The 23,580-nt window shown below is 49.0% G+C and overlaps 1 protein-coding gene across 1 annotated transcript in view; it reads left to right on the plus strand.

Annotated features, from left to right (window-relative positions):
* Positions 1 to 1,560: 1,560 nt before the first annotated feature.
* LOC134966369 (uncharacterized) overlaps positions 1,561 to 23,580 on the plus strand; it is a 241,952-nt gene continuing 219,932 nt past the window's right edge. The window contains exon 1 of the mRNA XM_063943042.1: positions 1,561 to 1,815. Coding sequence (XP_063799112.1) covers positions 1,802 to 1,815 — 14 coding nt within the window. The 5' untranslated portion in view covers positions 1,561 to 1,801. The remainder of the gene's footprint in view (positions 1,816 to 23,580) is intronic.

Genomic DNA, 23,580 nt, shown 5'->3' on the forward strand with positions numbered 1-23,580 from the left:
CAATAAAGCAATCAAGTTCAACAATAAACGGAGAGGACGCCAGCCACGTCCTCTCCCTATCATCTCCAATGCACGAGTGAAAATGGCGGCGACGCGTGGCTGCTAATATGGAATCCGAATCTCGCGAGAATCCGACAGCGGGATGATGACGTTCGGGCGCGCTCGGGTTAGCCGAGCAAGGCGGGAAGGTTCGAACCTGCCTCGGACCCGTGTAAAAAGTGTGAAGTTCGGGGGGGTTCGGTTTCCGAGAAACCGAACCCGCTCATCTCTAGAATATAGCACTAAGATCTCTTACTGGCTGGTTCCTCTGCAACAGGCTGGTAGGATGGTCCCTCTTCCACAGGCTGGTCAATGGTACAGGTTGGCAGGAAAGTCCCTCTGGCAGCTGGCTGGTCTCTGGGTGCAGGAATCCAGCATGCTCTCACTGTGCAGAAAAGTCAACACACTATACTGTTTCTATTAGCCCACTAGCCTCTCATGTAATTGAAGCCACGCCCCCAACACACAGCCACTTCCTGAATCTGTTATCAGCACAGACTGAGAGCTGGGGAGATGAAAGCAGTCTCAATCAACAAATTATGTTGATTGATTAACTGCTGTGCAGGCCAAAAGGGTGAGTGGGGAGGAAGGGGCACCCGCTGTGAGCTGCTGCGACTCACACCACTCACTATAGCTGACAGCCAGCTGAGATAGGAAGGGGTTAAGGAGCAGGACTTCACAGACAGTTTGTCCATAGGCAGGAGTGTGCTGGGGGGGCGACCTCCCCCCTCTGTATCTGTGCCTGCCTACAGTGTGATTTTACAGGCAGCACGGATGGTGTAATGGTTAGCATTACTGCCTTGTAGCACTCAGGTCATTAGTTCAGTTCCCACCATAGTCCTGTGTGGAGTTTGTATATTCTTCCCGTATTCGCGTGGGTTTCCTGGGTACTCTGGTTTCCTCCCACAATCCAAAAGTATACTGATTGGTTAACTTGTTCCCAATAAAATGAACCCTAGCATGAATGTCTACATGTGGTAGGGAATATAGATTGTAAACTCCACTGGGAAAGGGACTGATGTGAATGGACAAATATTCTCTGTAAAGTGCTGTGAAATATGTGTGCGCTATATAAATACTGTAGTACAACTACCATCCGCCTGCTATAATTCTCAGGGGGCAGATTGGGGAGCATACACTAACTGGGCTGAGACATAATGTGTGGATACCTGTCTGCTACAATTTTTTGGGGGAACACAAAGGTTTGAGGACAGGGGGCCTCATATCGATGTCTTGCTTAGGGCCCCATGAGGTCTAAGGGGTCAATTTACTAAGCCTTGGATGGAGATAAATAGGACACAGATAAAAGTACCAGACAGTCTGCTACTAACTTTATCTCTATCCAAGGCTTAGTAAATAGACAACAAAATCCACCTTTGGTTGATAGACGTTATTTGACAACTGAACAGCAGAAAACCTTTAAGAACGATTGCATCCTGCAGCCGTTATTGCAGGAACCGAAACAAAAACCGGTTCCCTGAATACAAGACAAGTGATAGGAGCAGATGACATTGTGCAAGAGCCCTGGAATGCAGAACTTAGGCTCCACGCCCCATGATGCACTGGGAACAGCCAGGCCTGGGCTGCTGATGCGTGAGCTTGCACCCACTCCGGGCAACAAGGTCCGTGGCTACGGTGGCAGTTCTGCGGTGCTCGGTCGTGGAAGTGACGTGCGCGGGGCTGAGCCAGAGCTTTCCCGTCAGTGTCTGGGCGGAGGGAACAGATCTCTCGGAGGGACCACGCAGCACAGCGCGCCCGCAGTATGGAAGATCACAGGTGACCCGTTATGTAGTGGCTCTATCCGGGCACTCAGAGTCAGATACAGTACGGTGCATTTCCTTACACATAGCCTGGCACAGTGTGCTGCTGCGCTACCACTGCCCGGATGAGGTGGTCGCCATCTCACCTTCTCTATTCATGTTCCACGGCATTATGTACACTACTTCCATTGACCCTTCAACTGGACTACAATCCCCGTCATGCAAACACCTGCAGTGCAGTACCACAAGTTCTGCAGAACCACTGGTTGCCCATTTCCCTCTACTATACTCTGTGCAACACGACAGCACCTGCCTAATATGCCATAATATGCAATCACCACTTCTTAATTAATCGCTTGTGTTAAACAATATGCTATTACTGAGATTGAGACGTTCTGTGCTCTGAGTAGCCTATGTTCACTAGTGGGTCTGGTATTGCAACCATATGCAGAAATGTGGGATATATATATATATATATTATACTTCCAGTAGAGCCACACTCGTTAAAAAAACCAAACAACTAGAGATTGCTGAGTTAGCTACCCAAACAAGGGCCTAATTCAGATCTGATCGCTGCTGTGCGCTTACGCACAGTGGGCGATCAGATCTGAATTGTGTATGCACCGCAATGCGCAGGCACGTTGGACAGCTACAACGAGCATCGCCGGTCAGCAACGGGATGGTGCGAATGATCCATTCGCACTGGTGTTTGCAAGGAGATTGACAGAAAGAGGCCGTTTGTGGGTGGCAATTTACCGTTTTCAGGGAGTGTCCGGAAAAACACAGGCGGCTCAAGCGTTTTCAGGGAGGGTGTCTGACGTCAGTTCCGGCCCCGATCAGCACGATTCAACCGAACTGGAAGAGTAAGTCCTGGGCTGTGCAGAGACTGCACAAAATCAGTTTGTGCAGCGCTGCTACACATGCGATCGCACACTTGCACAGGGAAAATACACCCCCCCTGTAGGCGGCGACCATCTGATCGCAGGGCAACAAAAAATGCAGCCCAGTGATCAGATCTGAATTAGGCCCTATGTCCAAGGACTCCAGTTGCAAGGTACAGTTTATCAATGAAGGGCTCTCGGTCCTGACACAACGAAGATTGTTCATGAATTGTATCTTGGCAAATACCTGAACAAAACCTGATGATTATTTGTTTGTATAAAGTCTAGTGAGTGCACTCACTTTGATATATACTTATTTTGCCTACCCCCTGTTCTTTGTTTTTCCACTATTTTCTAACTCTCTCTCCTTTTGTTTGTTCTCCTCCCCACCGTTCTTTCTCTCTTCCCTACTGATCTATCTCTGTCTTGCGCTTCCCCTTTTCTCTCGCTCCATCCTTTCTCCTGCACCCCCCCCCTTGTTTTCTATCCCCTGCCCCTGTTCTCTTTCTCTTCCTAAAAACTCTAAAATTAACCATACTATGCATATTTATTTTAATTAAAATCAAACATTAAACTAAATATAAGTGGTTATGAACATTTGTGCACTCTGATATAAATTATCCTTTTCTTTAATTCTTTATCCCACATCCAACAAGAATGCTTTATTCTCAATCTGCACCCATTATGAACTTATACCTTTACATAATGCTAGTTTCAGTGGACAAGAAAACTGCCTTCTTTCTCTGCAATGTCAGCAAAACTAGTTTTGGGCCTGATTCAGAGAGATATGCAATGTCAATATTTATGGAGTTGAGCGATTATTGGTAAACTGCACGCATCTAAGTTGCACTTCGCACACATCAAGGTACCTTAGTGATGTCACTTGCGATCAGTGGCTGTTTGGAGGAGCTAACGGGGAGTCAGGGGCAGGCTGGGGACAGGGTGACATCTGGGCCGGTATACATTTAGACACTTGGGGCTGTGACAAGGACGTTAGCCAGCATTCTCTCTACCTACATTGCTGCTGGCAATAGCTATGTCCAGTCTGCAGTGTGCCGAGTGCCCGCACTCACGCTACGGCTGCACTGCTGGGCTTTGGCCATCAACCAATAACAGGCATGGAAGTATCAAAATATTGATTGGTAGATGGCTGGTGCTATTCACCAACCAAGGAAAACTGAAGTGTTAAGCTGGGTACACACTAGACATTATGTTGCCCGAACCGGTGGATCGGACTGACATATCAGGCACAGTCTGTGCGTCTAGTGTGTACCCACTATGTCTGTGACGATGCGCGCTCCAATGCATCGTCGGTGACATCCGTTGGCCCTACATGCAGGATCGATGGAAGACATCACTAGCGAGGGCTTCTGCAGCATGGCTTTCGCTACCGGCAAGTGTATGCGCTTGCATATGCCGCCTCCCCTTCCAGCTTCTGTCGCTGCCTCTGGGTACACACATCATTTAGTGTGTACCCAGCTTTCTGCAGCAGGGTACACTGGGATTCCACAGGGAATACATCGGGGTGTAGAGTTGGATCTTGATCCGAGGCACCAACAGGCTAAAGCTTTGACTGTTCCCAGGATGCATTGCACCGCCTCCTCTATAGCCCCGCCTCCAGGCACTGGAGCTCAGTTTGTAAGTTGGTGCCTGCAGAGCAGGTCACTAACAGGTGGGGCTGCGCTAGTCAGCCCTGAAAAGAGCTTTTAAGAAGACTTCAAGGGCCGCAGCACTTTCTATGTCTTTATGACATGCTGTGCTGCGGCACCATCACCTTCCCCAGCAGCGTGCATACTCCCGCGGCCAGGTTCCCGGGTACTTGCAGCGGAGGCGCACTGGTCATCAGGCACACCACCGCTGACGCTCTCCAGGATCGCGTGGCTGCACATCAGGGAGGAGGTAAGAGGGTCCCCCAGGTGGGACCCGCCGGTAAATCGCAGTCCGCTCGTGGTCCCAGGAGACGGACCGCACCGCTGGCGTGGACACTGTACTGTACAGGGACCCCACTATATCCACCAGGGCAGGGAGCACAGGTCGGATTTACTAAAATCCGTTTACAATAGGTTCCACAGTACCCGGTGGTGAAGCCCAGCATAGGGGATAAGGCACTGACCTGTAGCCCCTCCTCCAGCTCTGGGCACCATCTGCTGCTGGTTTTCCCGCCCTGGAGCTGAATTTCGCTCTCCCTCACTCCCTGACAGAGATTTCGGCGCCATCTTCACTACTAGCTGGGCTGATCTGGACTGCAGGGCTCTGTCTCCTCTGTAAAGCCGCCTGTCTCATCAGCGCTCTGCATTTACAGGTACTTAAGTATTCTATATGTCATTTTAGTCAGTGTTAAGAACAAGTGTTCTGCTATCTGAATATTTAGTACAAATATTCTGTGATATACGTCCAGTATCTACTGTGCAATGTTATATCTATAGTCATACATATTTATATGTACTTTTACTAGTCCAGTGCAGTTTTATTGTTTATATGTAGTAACCTCTGCATTGTACATGTGACTGAGTGTGCCTGTAGCTGTTGTGTGGGATTCCATTTTCCTGTATCACACGTATTGCTATCACTATATTCTGTACCCTGGGGGGGCTAGGTGCGTCAGGGTCTTATATATATATATTTCTCTGACGTCCTAGTGGATGCTGGGACTCCGTCAGGACCATGGGGAATAGCGGCTCCGCAGGAGACAGGGCACAAAATTTAAAAGTTTGACCACTAGGTGGTGTGCACTGGCTCCTCCCCCTATGACCCTCCTCCAAGCCTCAGTTAGGTTTTTGTGCCCGTCCGAGCAGGGTGCAATCTAGGTGGCTCTCCTAAAGAGCTGCTTAGAGTAAAAGTTTTGTTAGGTTTTTTATTTTCAGTGAGACCTGCTGGCAACAGGCTCACTGCAACGAGGGACTTAGGGGAGAAGAAGTGAACTCACCTGCGTGCAGGATGGATTTGCTTCTTAGGCTACTGGACACTAGCTCCAGAGGGACGATCACAGGTACAGCCTGGATGGGTCACCGGAGCCGCGCCGCCGACCCCCTTGCAGATGCCGAATAGAGAAGAGGTCCAGAAACCGGCGGCAGAAGACGTCTCAGTCTTCATGAGGTAGCGCACAGCACTGCAGCTGTGCGCCATTGCTCTCCGCACACTTCACACCAGCGGTCACTGAGGGTGCAGGGCGCTGGGGGGGGCGCCCTGGGCAGCAATGTAATATACCTATTCTGGCTAAAATATATCACATATAGCCCCTGGGGCTATATGGATGTATTTAACCCCTGCCAGGTTCCAAAAAAACCGGGAGAAGAAGCCCGCCGAAAAGGGGGCGGGGCCTATTCTCCTCAGCACACAGCGCCATTTTCCTACCCAGCTCCGCTGCGAGGAAGGCTCCCAGGACTCTCCCCTGCACTGCACTACAGAAACAGGGTAAAAACAGAGAGGGGGGGCACTTATTGGCGATATTTATAATATTTGAGCTGCTATAAAGGGAACACACTTATTAAGGTTGTCCCTATATATATTTATAGCGCTTGGGTGTGTGCTGGCAAACTCTCCCTCTGTCTCCCCAAAGGGCTAGTGGGGTCCTGTCTTCTATCAGAGCATTCCCTGTGTGTCTGCTGTGTGTCGGTACGTGTGTGTCGACATGTATGAGGACGATGTTGGCGTGGAGGCGGAGCAATTGCCTGTAATGGTGATGTCACCCCCTAGGGAGTCGACACCAGAATGGATGGCTTTGTTTATGGAATTACGGGATAGTGTCAGCACGCTACAAAAGTCGGTTGACGACATGAGACAGCCGGCAAACCAGTTAGTACCTGTCCAGGCGTCTCAGACACCGTCAGGGGCTGTAAAACGCCCTTTACCTCAGTCGGTCGACACAGACCCAGACGCTGACACTGAATCCAGTGTCGACGGTGAAGAAACAAACGTATTTTCCAGTAGGGCCACACGTTATATGATCACGGCAATGAAGGAGGCTTTGCATATCTCTGATACTGCAAGTACCACAAAAAGGGGTATTATGTGGGGTGTGAAAAAACTACCGATAGTTTTTCCTGAATCAGAGGAACTGAATGAAGTGTGTGATGAAGCGTGGGTTACCCCAGATAGAAAACCGCTAATTTCAAAGAAGATATTGGCATTATACCCTTTCCCGCCAGAGGTTAGGGCGCGCTGGGAAACACCTCCTAGGGTGGATAAGGCGCTCACACGCTTATCAAAGCAAGTGGCGTTACCGTCTCCTGATACGGCCGCCCTCAAGGATCCAGCTGATAGGAGGCTGGAGAATACATTAAAAAGTATATACACACATACGGGTGTTATACTGAGACCAGCAATCGCCTCAGCCTGGATGTGCAGTGCTGGCGTGGCTTGGTCGGAGTCACTGTCTGAAAATATTGATACCCTGGATAGGGACAGTATTTTACTGACTATAGAGCAGTTAAAGGATGCATTTCTTTATATGCGAGATGCACAGAGAGATATTTGCACTCTGGCATCAAGAGTAAGTGCGATGTCCATATCTGCCAGAAGAAGTTTATGGACGCGCCAGTGGTCAGGTGATGCGGATCCAAACGACATATGGAAGTATTGCCGTATAAGGGGGAGGAATTATTTGGGGTCGGTCTATCGGATCTGGTGGCCACGGCAACGGCCGGAAAATCCACCTTTTTACCCCAGGTCACCTACCAGCAGAAAAAGCCGCAGGCTTTTCAGCCGCAGTCCTTTCGTTCCTATAAGAACAAACGAGCAAAAGGACATTCCTATTTGCCCCGAGGCAAAGGAAAGGGTAAGAGACTGCAACAAGCAGCTCCTTCCCAGGAGCAGAAGCCCTCCCCGGCTTCTACAAAGGCGTCAGCATGACGCTGGGACCTTACAAGCAGACTCAGGGGCGGTGGGGGGTCGCCTCAAACATTTCAGCGCACAGTGGGCTCACTCGCAGGTGGACCCCTGGATCCTGCAGGTAGTATCTCAGGGTTACAGGTTGGAATTCGAGAAGTCCCCTCCTCGCCGTTTCCTAAAGTCTGCTTTGCCAACGTCTCCCTCCGACAGGGCGACGGTATTGGAGGCCATTCACAAGCTGTATTCTCAGCAGGTGATAGTCAAGGTACCCCTCCTACAACAGGGACAGGGGTATTACTCCACGCTATTTGTGGTACCGAAGCCGGACGGCTCGGTAAGACCGACCAAGGGTACCTTAGGTTCGTGGTCCAAAACTGTCATTATCAGTTTCAGACGCTGCCGTTTGGATTGTCCACGGCACCCCGGGTCTTTACCAAGGTAATGGCCGAAATGATGATCCTTCTTCGAAGAGAAGGCGTCTTAATTATCCCTTACTTGGACGATCTCCTGATAAGGGCAAGATCCAGAGAACAGCTGGAGGTCGGAGTAGCACTAACCCAAGTAGTGCTCCAACAACACGGGTGGATTCTGAATTTTCCAAAATCCCAACTGATCCCGACGACACGTCTGTTGTTCCTAGGGATGATTCTGGACACTGTTCAGAAAAAGGTATTTCTTCCGGAGGAGAAAGCCAGGGAGTTATCCGATCTAGTCAGGAACCTCCTAAAACCAGGAAAAGTATCTGTGCATCAATGCACAAGAGTCCTGGGAAAAATGGTAGCTTCTTACGAAGCGATTCCATTCGGCAGATTCCATGCACAAACTTTTCAGTGGGATCTGCTGGACAAATGGTCCGGATCGCATCTGCAGATGCATCAGCGGATAAAATTGTCCACAAGGACAAGAGTGTCTCTGCTATGGTGGTTGCAGAGTGCTCATCTGTTAGAGGGCCGCAGATTCGGCATACAGAACTGGGTCCTAGTGACCACGGATGCCAGCCTGAGAGGCTGGGGAGCGGTCACACAGGGAAGAAACTTCCAGGGCGTGTGGTCAGCTGTGTTCATCCCGGGAGTGGACAACTGGGAAGCAGACTTCCTCAGCAGACACGATCTGCACCCGGGAGAGTGGGGACTTCATCCAGAAGTCTTCCACATGATTGTGGTCCATTGGGAAAGACCAATGGTGGACATGATGGCGTCCCGCCTCAACAAAAAACTGGACAGGTATTGCGCCAGGTCAAGAGACCCTCAGGCAATAGCTGTAGACGCTCTGGTAACACCATGGGTGTACCAGTCAGTGTATGTGTTTCCTCCTCTGCCTCTCATACCAAAAGTACTGAGAATTATACGGCAAAGGGGAGTAAGAACGATACTCGTGGCTCCGGATTGGCCAAGAAGAACTTGGTACCCGGAACTTCAGAAGATGCTCACGGAAGATCCGTGGCCTCTACCTCTAAGACGGGACCTGCTTCAGCAGGGACCGTGTCTATTCCAAGACTTACCGCGGCTGCGTTTGACGGCATGGCGGTTGAACGCCGAATCCTAAGGGAAAAAGGCATTCCGGAAGAGGTCATCCCTACCCTGGTAAAAGCCAGGAAGGAGGTGACTGCACAACATTATCACCGCATTTGGAGAAAATATGTTGCGTGGTGTGAGGCCAGGAAGGCCCGACGGAGGAATTTCAACTGGGTCGATTCCTACATTTGCTGCAAACAGGATTGTCTATGGGCCTCAAATTAGGGTCCATTAAGGTTCAAATTTCGGCCCTGTCGATTTTCTTCCAGAAAGAATTGGCTTCAGTTCCTGAAGTCCAGACTTTTGTAAAAGGAGTACTACATATACAGCCCCCGGTTGTGCCCCCAGTGGCACCGTGGGATCTTAATGTAGTTTTGGATTTTCTCAAATCCCATTGGTTTGAGCCACTCAAATCGGTGGATTTGAAATATCTTACATGGAAAGTAACCATGCTACTGGCCCTGGCTTCAGCCAGGAGAGTGTCAGAATTGGCGGCTTTATCGTATAAAAGCCCATATCTGATTTTCCATTCGGACAGGGCAGAACTGCGGACGCGTCCTCACTTTCTGCCTAAGGTGGTTTCAGCGTTTCACCTGAACCAGCCTATTGTGGTGCCTGCGGCTACTAGCGATTTGGAGGATTCCAAGTTGCTGGACGTTGTCAGAGCATTGAAAATATATATTTCAAGGACGGCTGGAGTCAGAAAATCTGACTCGCTGTTTATACTGTATGCACCCAACAAGCTGGGTGCTCCTGCTTCTAAGCAGACGATTGCTCGTTGGATTTGTAGCACAATTCAACTTGCACATTCTGTGGCAGGCCTGCCACAGCCTAAATCTGTAAATGCCCATTCCACAAGGAAGGTGGGCTCATCTTGGGCGGCTGCCCGAGGGGTCTCGGCATTACAACTCTGCCGAGCAGCTACGTGGTCAGGGGAGAACACGTTTGTAAAATTCTACAAATTTGATACCCTGGCTGAGGAGGACCTGGAGTTTCTCTCATTCGGTGCTGCAGAGTCATCCGCACTCTCCCGCCCGTTTGGGAGCTTTGGTATAATCCCCATGGTCCTGACGGAGTCCCAGCATCCACTAGGACGTCAGAGAAAATAAGATTTTACTTACCGATAAATCTATTTCTCGTAGTCCGTAGTGGATGCTGGGCGCCCATCCCAAGTGCGGATTGTCTGCAATACTTGTACATAGTTATTGTTACAAAAAAATCGGGTTGTTATTGTTGTGAGCCGTCTGTTCAGAGGCTCCTACGTTTGTCATACTGTTAACTGGGTTCAGATCACAAGTTGTACGGTGTGATTGGTGTGGCTGGTATGAGTCTTACCCGGGATTCAAAATCCTTCCTTATTGTGTACGCTCGTCCGGGCACAGTATCCTAACTGAGGCTTGGAGGAGGGTCATAGGGGGAGGAGCCAGTACACACCACCTAGTGGTCAAACTTTTAAATTTTGTGCCCTGTCTCCTGCGGAGCCGCTATTCCCCATGGTCCTGACGGAGTCCCAGCATCCACTACGGACTACGAGAAATAGATTTATCGGTAAGTAAAATCTTATTTTATATATATATATATATATATATATATATATATATATATATATATATATATATATATATATATATATATATATATATATATATACACACACACACACTGCTCAAAAAAATAAAGGGAACAAACACAATGTAACTCCAAGTCAATCACACTTCTGTGAAATCAAACTGTCCACTTAGGAAGCAACACTGATTGACAATCAATTTCATTCTGTTGTGCAAATGGAATAGACAACAGGTGGGAATTATAGGCAATTAGCAAGACCACCCCCAATAAAGGAGTTGTTCTGCAGGTGGTGAACACAGACCACTTCTCAGCTCCTATGCTTTCTGGCTGATGTTTTGGTCACTTTTGAAAGCTGGCGGTGCTTTCACTCTAGTGGTAGCATGAGACGGAGTCTACAACCCACACAAGTGGCTCAGGTAGTGCAGCTCATCCAGGATGGCACATCAATGTGAGCTGTGGCAAGTAGGTTTGCTGTGTCTGTCAGCGTAGTATCCAGAGCATGGAGGCGCTACCAGGAGACAGGCCAGTACATCAAGAGACGTGGAGGAGGCCGTAGGAGGGCAACAACCCAGCAGCAGGACCGCTACCTCCGCCTTTGTGCAAGGAGAAACAGGAGGAGCACTGCCAGAGCCCTGCAAAATGACCTCCAGCAAGCCACAAATGTGCATGTGTCTACTCAAACGATCAGAAACAGACTCCATGAGGGGGGTATGAGGGCCCACGTCTACAGGTGGGGGTTGTGCTTACAGCCCAACACCGTGCAAGACGTTGGGCATTTGCCAGAGAACACCAAGATTGGCAAATTCGCCACTGGCGCCCTGTGCTATTCACAGATGAAAGCAGGTTATCACCAAGCACAAGGAGAATGTTCTGCTGTGTCACGTCTAGCAAAGTTTGAGGATCCGGCAGCTGAGGTTTGCCCGAGGAGGTAGCAGGCTGTGAATGAACCAGATGAGGGGGCTGGATATAGTTCCTTCGCATGGGACATGGAGCAATGAGGAACGTAGGCGGGGTTTGACAGTCAATGGAAAGTATTTATTATGTACAGGGCTGAGGTAGAGGACCGAGGCTGGAGCACGATGGTTAAAGACGTGGCAGGGGGCGAAGAACTGTGGACTGTGACTTGAAAGACGAGACTGTAGATGATGAACTGCGGAACTGTGGATGGTGGTTGAAGACGTGGCTGGAGACAAGGACTGGGGACTGTGGTTTGTTAAACGAGGCTGAAGATACTAATCTGCAGACTGTGGTCGGTGGTACAAAGTAGGGAGGCCAATCCCGGGCCGTTTTTTTCAATCCCGGGATTCGGGATTGAAAAACGGTCATTCCCGGGATTGCAGTAGGGACCAGTGAAAGATGTAGGGAGCAGCGCTGGAGGGAGGGTGTAGGTAGCAGTGCGAGAGGTAGGGAGGGGGTAGGTAGCGGTGCGGGAAGTAGGGAGGGGGTAGGCATAGGCGTGCGCAGACACTGACAGGCGGGTGCCGCTCCGGACTCGCTCCTGATTGGCTGCCGCTGCTGCAGCAGCTTCCCTGATTGGCTGCCGGTCCGCCAGCTCTGATTGGCTGGCGGCCGGCGCTTCATTTGAATTGCCGCTGCGTTCAGCGTGTCCATGGCTGCCGCGGCCGCCTGATAGTAAGTGTTATTACTTACACCCACCCACCCTCCTGCGCCGCTTCCAACCCTCCCGCACATGCGCACTGTAATCCCTTGAATCCTGGGATTGGAGGCTCCAATCCCGGGATTCAAATCCCGCCATTTTTGGGCCCAAATCCCGGGATCCCGCCGACAGCCCTTCTCCGCCGTCAGGGAATCAGGTTCCTGCCGTATCTGGACGACTTGCTGATCCTGGCGAACTCCGGTTCTCCTCCGTTATCTGGAACTGACGGTCCAATTCCTACAAGCCCACGGGTGGCTCATCAACTGTAAGAAGTCCTCGCTGGTCCCTGCTCGGAGCATGGTGCACCTGGGGGCACTGCTGAACACACACAACCAACGATTGTTTTTGTCTCCAGAGAAGGTCCTGAAACTTCAGGACAGGATGAGATACTTCCTCTCTCGCCCTAGAGTGTCGATACACTCATCGATGCAGGTACTAGGCCTCATGGTGTCTGCTTTCGACATGGTAGAGTACGCTCAATTTCATTCCCGCTCTCTGCAGAGGTTAATCCTTTCCAAGTGGGATGGCGTGCCTCATCGGATCAGGTCTCAATTGAAATCCTTGACTCCGGAGGTTCATTTGTCACTGAACTGGATTTCCAACTGGGTCCTACTAATGACTGATGCCAGTCTGCGGGGTAGGGGCACAATGTTGGAGCAACACTCTCTCCAGGGTCGGTGGACCAGGGAGGAATCTCTCCTACCGATAAACATTCTGGAATTGCTGGCAGTGCTCAATGCGTTGACACTGGCCCTGCCACTGTGACTCTTTGTGTGTGTGAAATATTTCAAGTATTAGACGGCGTTTCAAACGTCACACTGAACAGTGCAACACCGTGCAATAAACGTTCCTCTGAGTGCTTGAATTTTTTTTCTAGTGTTTTGTATTAAGTACATTGAAGTGGAACGGGCGTACCCTACTCACTATGCTAATGATGTGGAGTAAGCTCATTAAGGTGTCTTTGGTCAAAAAGAAGGCGTACCCCACTCACAGTGCAATAAACGATATGAAGCTCATCAAGGTATCTTTCTTGGAGATGTCATATGATGTTCTCCAGACCAGATCACGTTTTTGATCCGTATGTACCCAAAACAAAAAAAACTATATCCCAATGTGTAGTACAGATTTGCAGACCTTACAGATAGCACTACGTACTTAATAATTTATTAATTTGTGACCATGGGATAAGAAAAAGGCGTACCCAACTCACACAAGATTGGAAGCTTACTGTATATACACATCAAGGTATCTTTTTTGTGTTTTTAAATTGAAAGCGTAGATGGCGTACTCTACTCACCATACAAGAGTCTCCATATGAACCTCTTGAGTCTGTGGACCTTAAATGCCTTATGTTTAAGGTTGTGTTTCTGTTGGCTATTTCCTCTGCTAGGCGGGTGTCGGACTTAGGTGCTTTATCCTGTCATCCACCCTTTCTGATTGTCCACCGTGACCAGGCATTTCTTCGCCCTCCCCCCTGTTATCTCCCTAAGGTGGTGTCATCTTTCCATCTTAACCAAGAGATTGTGGTTCTGGCCTTTATCTCTTCTGGTTTCTCCTCCAAAGAGCGGTCTTTGGATGTGGTACAGGCTCTCCGTATTTATGTGGAGAAGACTGCCTCTATCAGGAGGTCGGATACCCTTTTTGTTCTTGTTGGTTTTCGGAAACGTGGCTGGCTTGCGAATAAGCAAACCTTGGCCAGATGGATTAGAATGGTGATTGCACAGGCTGGTCTCCCAGCTCCTGCTGCTCTCAAAGCCCATTCTACTCGGTTGGACCTTCTTGGGCGGCCTGCCGTGGCGCGTCCGCAGAACAATTGTGTAAGGCGGCTACGTGGTCCTCAGTGAACACTGTCATCAGGTTCTATGCCTTTGATACTTCCGCCTCCCAGGATGCTTCCTTTGGACGCCGGGTTCTTGTACCCGCTACAGTGCGTCCCCTCCCATGAAGAACTGCTTTAGGACATCCCGATGTTATTCCCTGTGGAATCCTAGTGTACCCCACTGCAGAAAAGGAGATTTATGGTAGACTTACCATAGTTAAATCTCTTTCTGCGAGGTACACTGGATTCCACAGGGCGCCCACCCTGACGCACTTAGCTTCTTTGGGTTTGTATGGCATTAGCCGCTGGTTCCTTCTCCTGTCGTGAGAATGTGGTTTTGTGTGACTAACATCTGCCGTCTCTTTTACCTGCTACTGCATTGGACTGGTTAACGTAACTGAGCTCCAGTGCTTGGAGGCGGGTCTATAGAGGAGGCGGTGCAATGCATCCTGGGAACAGTCAAAGCTTTAGCCTGTTGGTGCCTCGGATCAAGATCCAACTCTACACCCCGATGTATTCCATGTGGAATCCAGTGTACCTCTCAGAAAGAGATTTAACTATGGTAAGTCTACCATAAATCTCCTTTTAGCACGCTTGCACGGGTGTGGTATAATAGATAGATATTGTCTAGTTAGACAGTCAATAGATAGACACCATATGTTAGACAGACATTAGGTCGACAGGGTCAAAAGGTCGACATGAAAAAGGTAGACAGTACAAAAGGCCGACAGGGTCAAAAGGTCGACATGAAAAAGGTAGACACCATGGCCCTCATTCCGAGTTGCTCGCTCGCTAGCCGCTTTTCGCAGCAGTGCACACGCTAAGCCGCCGCCCTCTGGGAGTGAATCTTAGCTTAGCTGAATTGCGAACGAAGTATTCGCAATATTGCGAAAAGATTTTTCTTTGCAGTTTCTAAGTAGCTCGAGACTTACTCTTCCAGTGCGATCAGTTCAGTGCTTGTCGTTCCTGGTTTGACGTCACAAACACACCCAGCGTTCGCCCAGACACTCCCCCGTTTCTCCAGCCACTCCCGCGTTTTTCCCAGAAACGGCAGCGTTTTTTCACACTCCCATAAAACGGACAGTTTCCGCCCAGAAACACCCACTTCCTGTCAATCGCACAACGATCAGCAGAACGAAGAAAAAACCTCGTAATGCCGTGAGTAAAATACCAAACTTCTTAGCAAATTTACTTGGCGCAGCCGCAGTGCGAACATTGCGCATGCGCAGTTAGCGGAAAATCGCACCGATGCGAAGGAAAAGAACGAGCGAACAACTCGGAATGAGGGCCCATGCTTTTTGCATTTTTGTGGTTTGTGTGGATAGTTTTGTCATCTGGGACCCCCAATTGTAGAAAGGCATACCCTCGCGGGCTCGCTTCGCTCGCCGCGCTTCGGGCTCGGTGGCTTGCTGCGCTTGCCACAAGGTTTATAACCAAACTATGCCGACATGGATAGAGAAGGTATGAAATAGTCCAAAAACATGTTAAATAAAAAAAACCCATTTGTCTTTATGTCGACCATTTTCATGTCAACCTTTTGACCCTGACGATCTAATGTCTGTCTAACATACAGTACGGTGTCTATCTATTGACTGTCTAACTAGACACTGTCTATCTATCAACCGGATACCCGCTTACACAGAGAGCTGCTGGCCTGCTGCAATGCTGCCAGACTGAAGCTACCCAGGGTTACTATGGAGCAGTTGTTAGGTCTGTGGAGGTGGGGAGCAGTTCTTGGGCATTATTTTTATTAAGGCATTAGAGGGGTTTTAAGATCTTGGGGGCATTATTTAATTGAGGCATTTTGGGGGGTTATCAGGTATGGGGGCGCACTTCTATGACATTATTTTCATTGAGGCATGGGGGGAGATAGGTGATAAAGCTAAATATTTTTCTCTAACGTCCTAGTGGATGCTGGGGACTCCGTCAGGACCATGGGGATTAGCGGCTCCGCAGGAGACAGGGCACAAAAGCAAGCTTTTAGGATCACATGGTGTGTACTGGCTCCTCCCCCTATGACCCTCCTCCAAGCCTCAGTTAGGTTTTTGTGCCCGTCCGAGCAGGGTGCAATCTAGGTGGCTCTCCTAAAGAGCTGCTTAGAAAAAGTTTTTAGGTTTTTTATTTTCAGTGAGTCCTGCTGGCAACAGGCTCACTGCATCGAGGGACTTAGGGGAGAGATTTTCAACTCACCTGCGTGCAGGATGGATTGGAGTCTTAGGCTACTGGACATAGCTCCAGAGGGAGTCGGAACACAGGTCACCCTGGGGTTCGTCCCGGAGCCGCGCCGCCGATCCCCCTTACAGATGCTGAAGATCGAGGGTCCGGAAACAGGCGGCAGAAGGCTCTTCAGTCTTCATGAAGGTAGCGCACAGCACTGCAGCTGTGCGCCATTGTTGCTACACACTTCACACTGACCAGTCACGGAGGGTGCAGGGCGCTGCTGGGGGCGCCCTGGGCAGCAATATTTAATACCTTTTATGGCAAAGGAATACATCACATATAGCCATTGAGGCTATATGTATGTATTTAACCCAGGCCAGATATCTCAAAACCCGGGAGAAAAGCCCGACGAAAAGGGGGCGGGGCTTATTCTCCTCAGCACACAGCGCCATTTTCCTGCTCAGCTCCGCTGTGAGGAAGGCTCCCAGGACTCTCCCCTGCACTGCACTACAGAAACAGGGTAACAAAGAGAAGGGGGGCATATTTTGGCGATATTTATATATTTAAAGCGCATATAACAGAAACAACACCTTTTAGGGTTGTTTATATACATTTTATAGCGCTTTTGGTGTGTGCTGGCAAACTCTCCCTCTGTCTCCCCAAAGGGCTAGTGGGGTCCTGTCTTCGATAAGAGCATTCCCTGTGTGTCTGCTGTGTGTCGGTACGTGTGTGTCGACATGTATGAGGACGATGTTGGTATGGAGGCGGAGCAATTGCCGGTAATGGTGATGTCACCCCCTAGGGAGTCGACACCGGAATGGATGGCTTTAATTATGGAATTACGTGATAATGTTAGTACATTACAAAAGTCAGTTGACGAAATGAGACGGCCGGAAAACCAGTTGGTACCTGCTCAGGCGTCTCAGACACCGTCAGGGGCTGTAAAACATCCCTTACCTCAGTCAGTCGACACAGGTACCGACACAGATGAATCTAGTGTCGACGGTGAAGAAACAAACGTATTTTCCAATAGGGCCACACGTTATATGATCACGGCAATGAAGGAGGCTTTGCAGATCTCTGATACTGCAGGTACCTCAAAAAGGGGTATTATGTGGGGGGTGAAAAAACTACCTGTAGCTTTTCCAGAATCAGAGGAATTGAATGACGTGTGTGATGAAGCGTGGGTTAACCCCGATAGAAAACTGCTAATTTCAAAGAAGTTATTGGCATTATACCCTTTCCCACCAGAGGTTAGGGCGCGCTGGGAAACACCCCCTAGGGTGGATAAAGCGCTCACACGTTTATCAAAACAAGTGGCGTTGCCGTCTCCTGATACGGCCGCCCTCAAGGATCCAGCAGATAGGAGGCTGGAAACTACACTGAAGAGTATTTACACACATACTGGTGTTATACTCCGACCAGCAATAGCCTCAGCCTGGATGTGCAGTGCTGGGGTAGTGTGGTTGGATTCCCTGACTGAAAATATTGATACCCTGGATAGGGACAGTATTTTATTGACTTTAGAGCAATTAAAGGATGCGTTTCTTTATATGCGAGATGCTCAGAGGGATATTTGCACTCTGGCATCGAGAGTAAATGCGATGTCCATATCTGCCAGAAGAAGTTTATGGACGCGACAGTGGTCAGGTGATGCGGATTCCAAAAGGCATATGGAAGTATTGCCATATAAAGGAGAGGAATTATTTGGGGTCGGTCTATCGGATCTGGTGGCCACGGCAACTGCCGGCAAATCCACTTTTTTACCTCAGACCCCCTCCCAACAGAAAAAGACACCGTCTTTTCAGCCGCAGTCCTTTCGCTCCTATAAAAACAAGCGGGCAAAAGGACAGTCTTATCTGCCCCGAGGCAGAGGAAAGGGTAAGAGAGGGCAGCAAGCAGCCCCTGCCCAGGAACAGAAGCCCGCCCCGGGTTCTACAAAGCCATCAGCATGACGCTGGGGCTTTACTAGCGGACTCAGGAGCGGTGGGGGGTCGACTAAAGATTTTCAGCAATCAGTGGGCTCGCTCACAGGTGGACCCGTGGATCCTGCAGATAGTATCTCAGGGTTACATGTTGGAATTCGAAAGGTCTCCCCCTCGCCGGTTCCTAAAGTCTGCTTTACCAACGTCTCCCTTAGAAAGGGCGACGGTATTGGAAGCCATTCACAAGCTGTATTATCAGCAGGTGATAATCAAGGTACCCCTCCTACAACAGGGAAAGGGGTATTATTCCACACTATTTGTGGTACCGAAGCCGGACGGTTCGGTAAGACCTATTCTAAATCTGAAATCCTTGAACCTGTACATACAGAAATTCAAGTTCAAGATGGAGTCACTAAGAGCAGTGATAGCGAATCTGGAAGAAGGGGACTTCATGGTGTCCCTGGACATAAAAGATGCTTATCTGCATGTCCCAATTTACCCCTCACACCAAGGGTATCTCAGGTTCGTGATACAAGACTGTCATTATCAGTTTCAAACGCTGCCGTTTGGTTTGTCCACGGCACCTCGGGTCTTTACCAAGGTAATGACCGAAATGATGGTTCTTCTACGAAGAAAAGGCGTATTAATTATCCCTTACTTGGACGATCTCCTGATAAGGGCAAGGTCCAGAGAACAGCTGGAAGTCGGGGTAGCACTAACCCAAGTAGTGCTTCAACAACACGGGTGGATTCTGAATCTTCCAAAATCTCAATTGACACCGACAACTCGTCTGCTGTTCCTGGGAATGATTCTGGACACTGTTCAGAAAAAGGTGTTTCTCCCGGAGGAGAAAGCAAGGGAGTTATCCGAACTTGTCAGGAACCTCCTAAAACCAGGAAATGTGTCAGTACATCAATGCACAAGAGTCCTGGGAAAGATGGTGGCTTCTTACGAAGCAATTCCATTCGGCAGATTCCACGCACGAATATTTCAGTGGGATCTGCTGGACAAATGGTCCGGATCGCATCTGCACATGCATCAGCGGATAACACTGTCACCAAGAACAAGGTTGTCTCTCCTGTGGTGGTTGCAGAGTGCCCATCTGTTAGAGGGCCGCAGGTTCGGCATACAGGACTGGGTCCTGGTGACTACGGATGCCAGCCTACGAGGCTGGGGAGCAGTCACACAGGGAAGAAACTTCCAGGGTGTATGGTCAAACCTGGAGACGTCTCTTCATATAAATATACTGGAGCTAAGAGCGATCTACAATGCTCTAAGCCTGGCGAAACCGCTGCTTCAGGGTCAGCCGGTGTTGATCCAGTCGGACAACATCACGGCAGTCGCCCACGTAAACAGACAAGGCGGCACGAGAAGCAGAAGAGCAGTGACAGAAGCTGCAAGGATTCTTCGCTGGGCGGAAAATCATGTCATAGCACTGTCAGCAGTGTTCATCCCGGGAGTGGACAACTGGGAAGCAGACTTCCTCAGCAGACACGACCTTCACCCGGGAGAGTGGGGACTTCATCCGGAAGTTTTCCACATGATTGTGAACCATTGGGAAAAACCAAAGGTGGACATGATGGCGTCTCGCCTCAACAAAAAACTGGACAGATATTGCGCCAGGTCAAGAGACCCTCAGGCAATAGCTGTGGACGCTCTGGTAACACCGTGGGTGTACCAGTCAGTGTATGTGTTCCCTCCTCTGCCTCTCATACCAAAGGTACTGAGAATTATACGGAAAAGGGGAGTAAGAACAATACTAGTGGCTCCGGATTGGCCAAGAAGAACTTGGTACCCGGAACTCCAAGAGATGCTCACGGAAGATCCGTGGCCTCTACCTCTAAGAAGGGATCTGCTTCAGCAGGGACCTTGTATGTTCCAAGACTTACCGCGACTGCGTTTGACGGCATGGCGGTTGAACGCCGGATTCTAAAAGAAAAGGGCATTCCAGAGGAAGTTATTCCTACCTTGATTAAAGCTAGGAAGGAAGTGACCGCACAACATTATCACCGCATTTGGAGAAAATATGTTGCGTGGTGTGAAGCCAAGAAGGCCCCAACGGAAGAATTTCAATTTGGTCGATTCCTACATTTCCTGCAGGCAGGATTGTCTATGGGCCTAAAATTGGGGTCTATTAAAGTTCAAATTTCGGCCTTATCAATCTTCTTCCAGAAAGAATTGGCTTCAGTGCCTGAAGTACAAACTTTTGTCAAGGGTGTACTACATATACAGCCCCCAATTGTGCCTCCAGTGGCACCGTGGGATCTAAACGTAGTTTTGGATTTTCTCAAATCTCATTGGTTTGAGCCTCTCAAATCGGTAGATTTGAAGTATCTTACATGGAAAGTAACCATGCTACTGGCCCTGGCTTCAGCCAGGAGAGTTTCAGAGTTGGCGGCTTTATCGTACAAAAGCCCATATCTGATTTTCCATTCGGACAGGGCAGAACTGCGGACACGTCCTCATTTTCTCCCTAAGGTGGTTTCGGCTTTTCACTTGAACCAGCCTATTGTGGTGCCTGCGGCTACTAGCGACTTGGAGGACTCCAAGTTACTGGACGTTGTCAGAGCATTGAAAATATATATTTCAAGGACAGCTGGAGTCAGAAAATCTGACTCGTTGTTTATCTTGTATGCACCCAACAAGATGGGTGCTCCTGCGTCTAAGCAGACGATTGCTCGTTGGATCTGTAGCACAATCCAACTTGCACATTCTGTGGCAGGCCTGCCACAGCCTAAAACTGTTAAAGCCCACTCCACAAGGAAGGTGGGCTCATCTTGGGCGGCTGCCCGAGGGGTCTCGGCATTACAACTTTGCCGAGCAGCTACGTGGTCAGGGGAGAACACGTTTGTAAAATTTTACAAATTTGATACTCTGGCTAAAGAGGACTTGGAGTTCTCTCATTCGGTGCTGCAGAGTCATCCGCACTCTCCCGCCCGTTTGGGAGCTTTGGTATAATCCCCATGGTCCTGACGGAGTCCCCAGCATCCACTAGGACGTTAGAGAAAATAAGAATTTACTTACCGATAATTCTATTTCTCATAGTCCGTAGTGGATGCTGGGCGCCCATCCCAAGTGCGGATTGTCTGCAATACTTGTACATAGTTATTGTTACAAAAATCGGGTTATTATTGTTGTGAGCCATCTTTTTTTAGAGGCTACTTCTTTGTTATCATACTGTTAACTGGGTTCAGATCACAAGTTGTACGGTGTGATTGGTGTGGCTGGTATGAGTCTTACCCGGGATTCAAGATCCTTCCTTATTGTGTACGCTCGTCCGGGCACAGTACCTAACTGAGGCTTGGAGGAGGGTCATAGGGGGAGGAGCCAGTACACACCATGTGATCCTAAAAGCTTGCTTTTGTGCCCTGTCTCCTGCGGAGCCGCTAATCCCCATGGTCCTGACGGAGTCCCCAGCATCCACTACGGACTATGAGAAATAGAATTATCGGTAAGTAAATTCTTATTATCTTATAACATACACTATATATGGGTAAGAGACTCAGTACGCAATTGGCGTATGGGGTACCGTAAGGGTACGCACTTAGCGTTGCTGACGTTTAGCCGTGGTCGAGACGCACATGCGGCACGCTCGCTCACAGCTTAACGCTTGGTGTCGAGCACGCTATAGGCGGCCGACTACCGTAATGCTACGCTACCAGCGTAGCGGACGCTCGTGACCACGAGGGGAACATGAGCGGCCCAGACGCTCACGGGATGACACTCAGTAAACCTTGTATGCAACACACTGAAAGATTGAGTTTATACTGTAAACCTTAGTACTGAAATACTGTAGCGATATAACGCTGCTTAACCTTGTTAATACAAAAGCTGCTTGAGCGATTGAGACGCTCCGATTACCCTCAGCAATGTAATAAACACACAATACCTTGCTAAGGTTCCAACACCTTTACTAACAATATCTAGCTATGTAAAAAGGGGAAAACAGTTAACAGTTCATACACTACAGACTAACATCAATATCTAAGCAGAATAACTACACATAAATATACAATAGCGTCTTAATCCTATACAATAACAGAGAGAGAGAGAATATGGCAAATACAAACAGAGAATAAGTTGGCTACAGAGAATAACTTACACACTGGGAACGATCGCTGCGCAGTCATGGTACCAGCTCTCTAGTTAGTCAATGATGAAAACCGTTGTGGAGAGAGACTAGCTGGCCCAGACTGGCTGCCTTATATACACTGCGTACAGTACACTACAAAGGGACCTATAATCTCATTGTTCATTGGACACAGGAATGTCTCCCCGCATCATAATAAAAGGTAATAGGTTAGTTTGAACAGGTGGGCTGTGACTATATTGAACTGCTCAGGTGGGAGGGAATCTCAGGATTCCCGCCGCATGGATAATGAACCGCAAATATAGTAAATGTCCAGAAACTACTAATAGACATAACTATACGCAGGAGCGATTAATCTTTACCTAACCAGCACCGGATTGTTTCTAATAAAATGTTCTTTAGTTAGGTACCAAACACCACTGCTCAAACCCTGTCTGTCCCTTCGCATCATGCAAAGAGGAATTCCTCTGTCCAGCGACCAGTTACAATAAACAAACTTACAGTTATTATTAAGGGGAACATTATCTATAAAACATACTATTTGGATTTACTATGTAACGATTGAGTCGCCCGCTAGACGCACACAAACTACCGTAAATGCACATACCACGCGCTCGAGCGCATGGCCGAGGAGGCGCCGTCACGCAACTGCGAATATGCGCACGCACGGGAGAGAATGTGCATGTGCAGCGGGCAAGCGCATGGGGTGAATATATGGCAACGTGTAGCATGATATTTTTCCGACTTTGACATAGGTCTGGGGTGGCAATTTACGTAGGCCATTATTTTCATAGAGGCATTGGGGGGGGGGGGGAGGGTTATCAGGTCTAGGGGGTCAGATTTTAGGGCGTTATATTCATTGAGATATTGAGGGGAGGGTTATCATGTCGGAGGGGCTCAGTTTTTTGGGGGCATTATTTTTATTGAGGCATTGGGGTTATCAAGCCGGGGGCGATTTTGGGGCATTATTGGGCGTTTCTCCATGATGCACGGGACAGCTACACAAATTTGAACGATATACAGTACTTCTCCAAAATACCAAGATTTTAGGGGGTCTTAAGTTATAGGGTAAGGCATTGCTACTAAGCAATTAAGTTTTCATACAACAACTATTTCTTAACAGACCAGTTTAAAAGGGAAAAAAAGCGTAAAAGCGTGTGATGCACGGGACTTTATGTTCACTTTCTGGAGAATAACCCTATTTTCTCCTACACTACTTCATGGCAGCCCTTACTCTTGGGAATTGTATCCCATTCCTAAACTTAGACAGGGAATCCTCTCAACACTTTAGGACCACCCACCTTGGGTATATAGCCCTGCTCCTCCCCTTCCTCCA

This window comes from Pseudophryne corroboree, chromosome 10 (genome assembly GCF_028390025.1).
Source record: "Pseudophryne corroboree isolate aPseCor3 chromosome 10, aPseCor3.hap2, whole genome shotgun sequence".
Classification (NCBI taxonomy): domain Eukaryota; kingdom Metazoa; phylum Chordata; class Amphibia; order Anura; family Myobatrachidae; genus Pseudophryne; species Pseudophryne corroboree.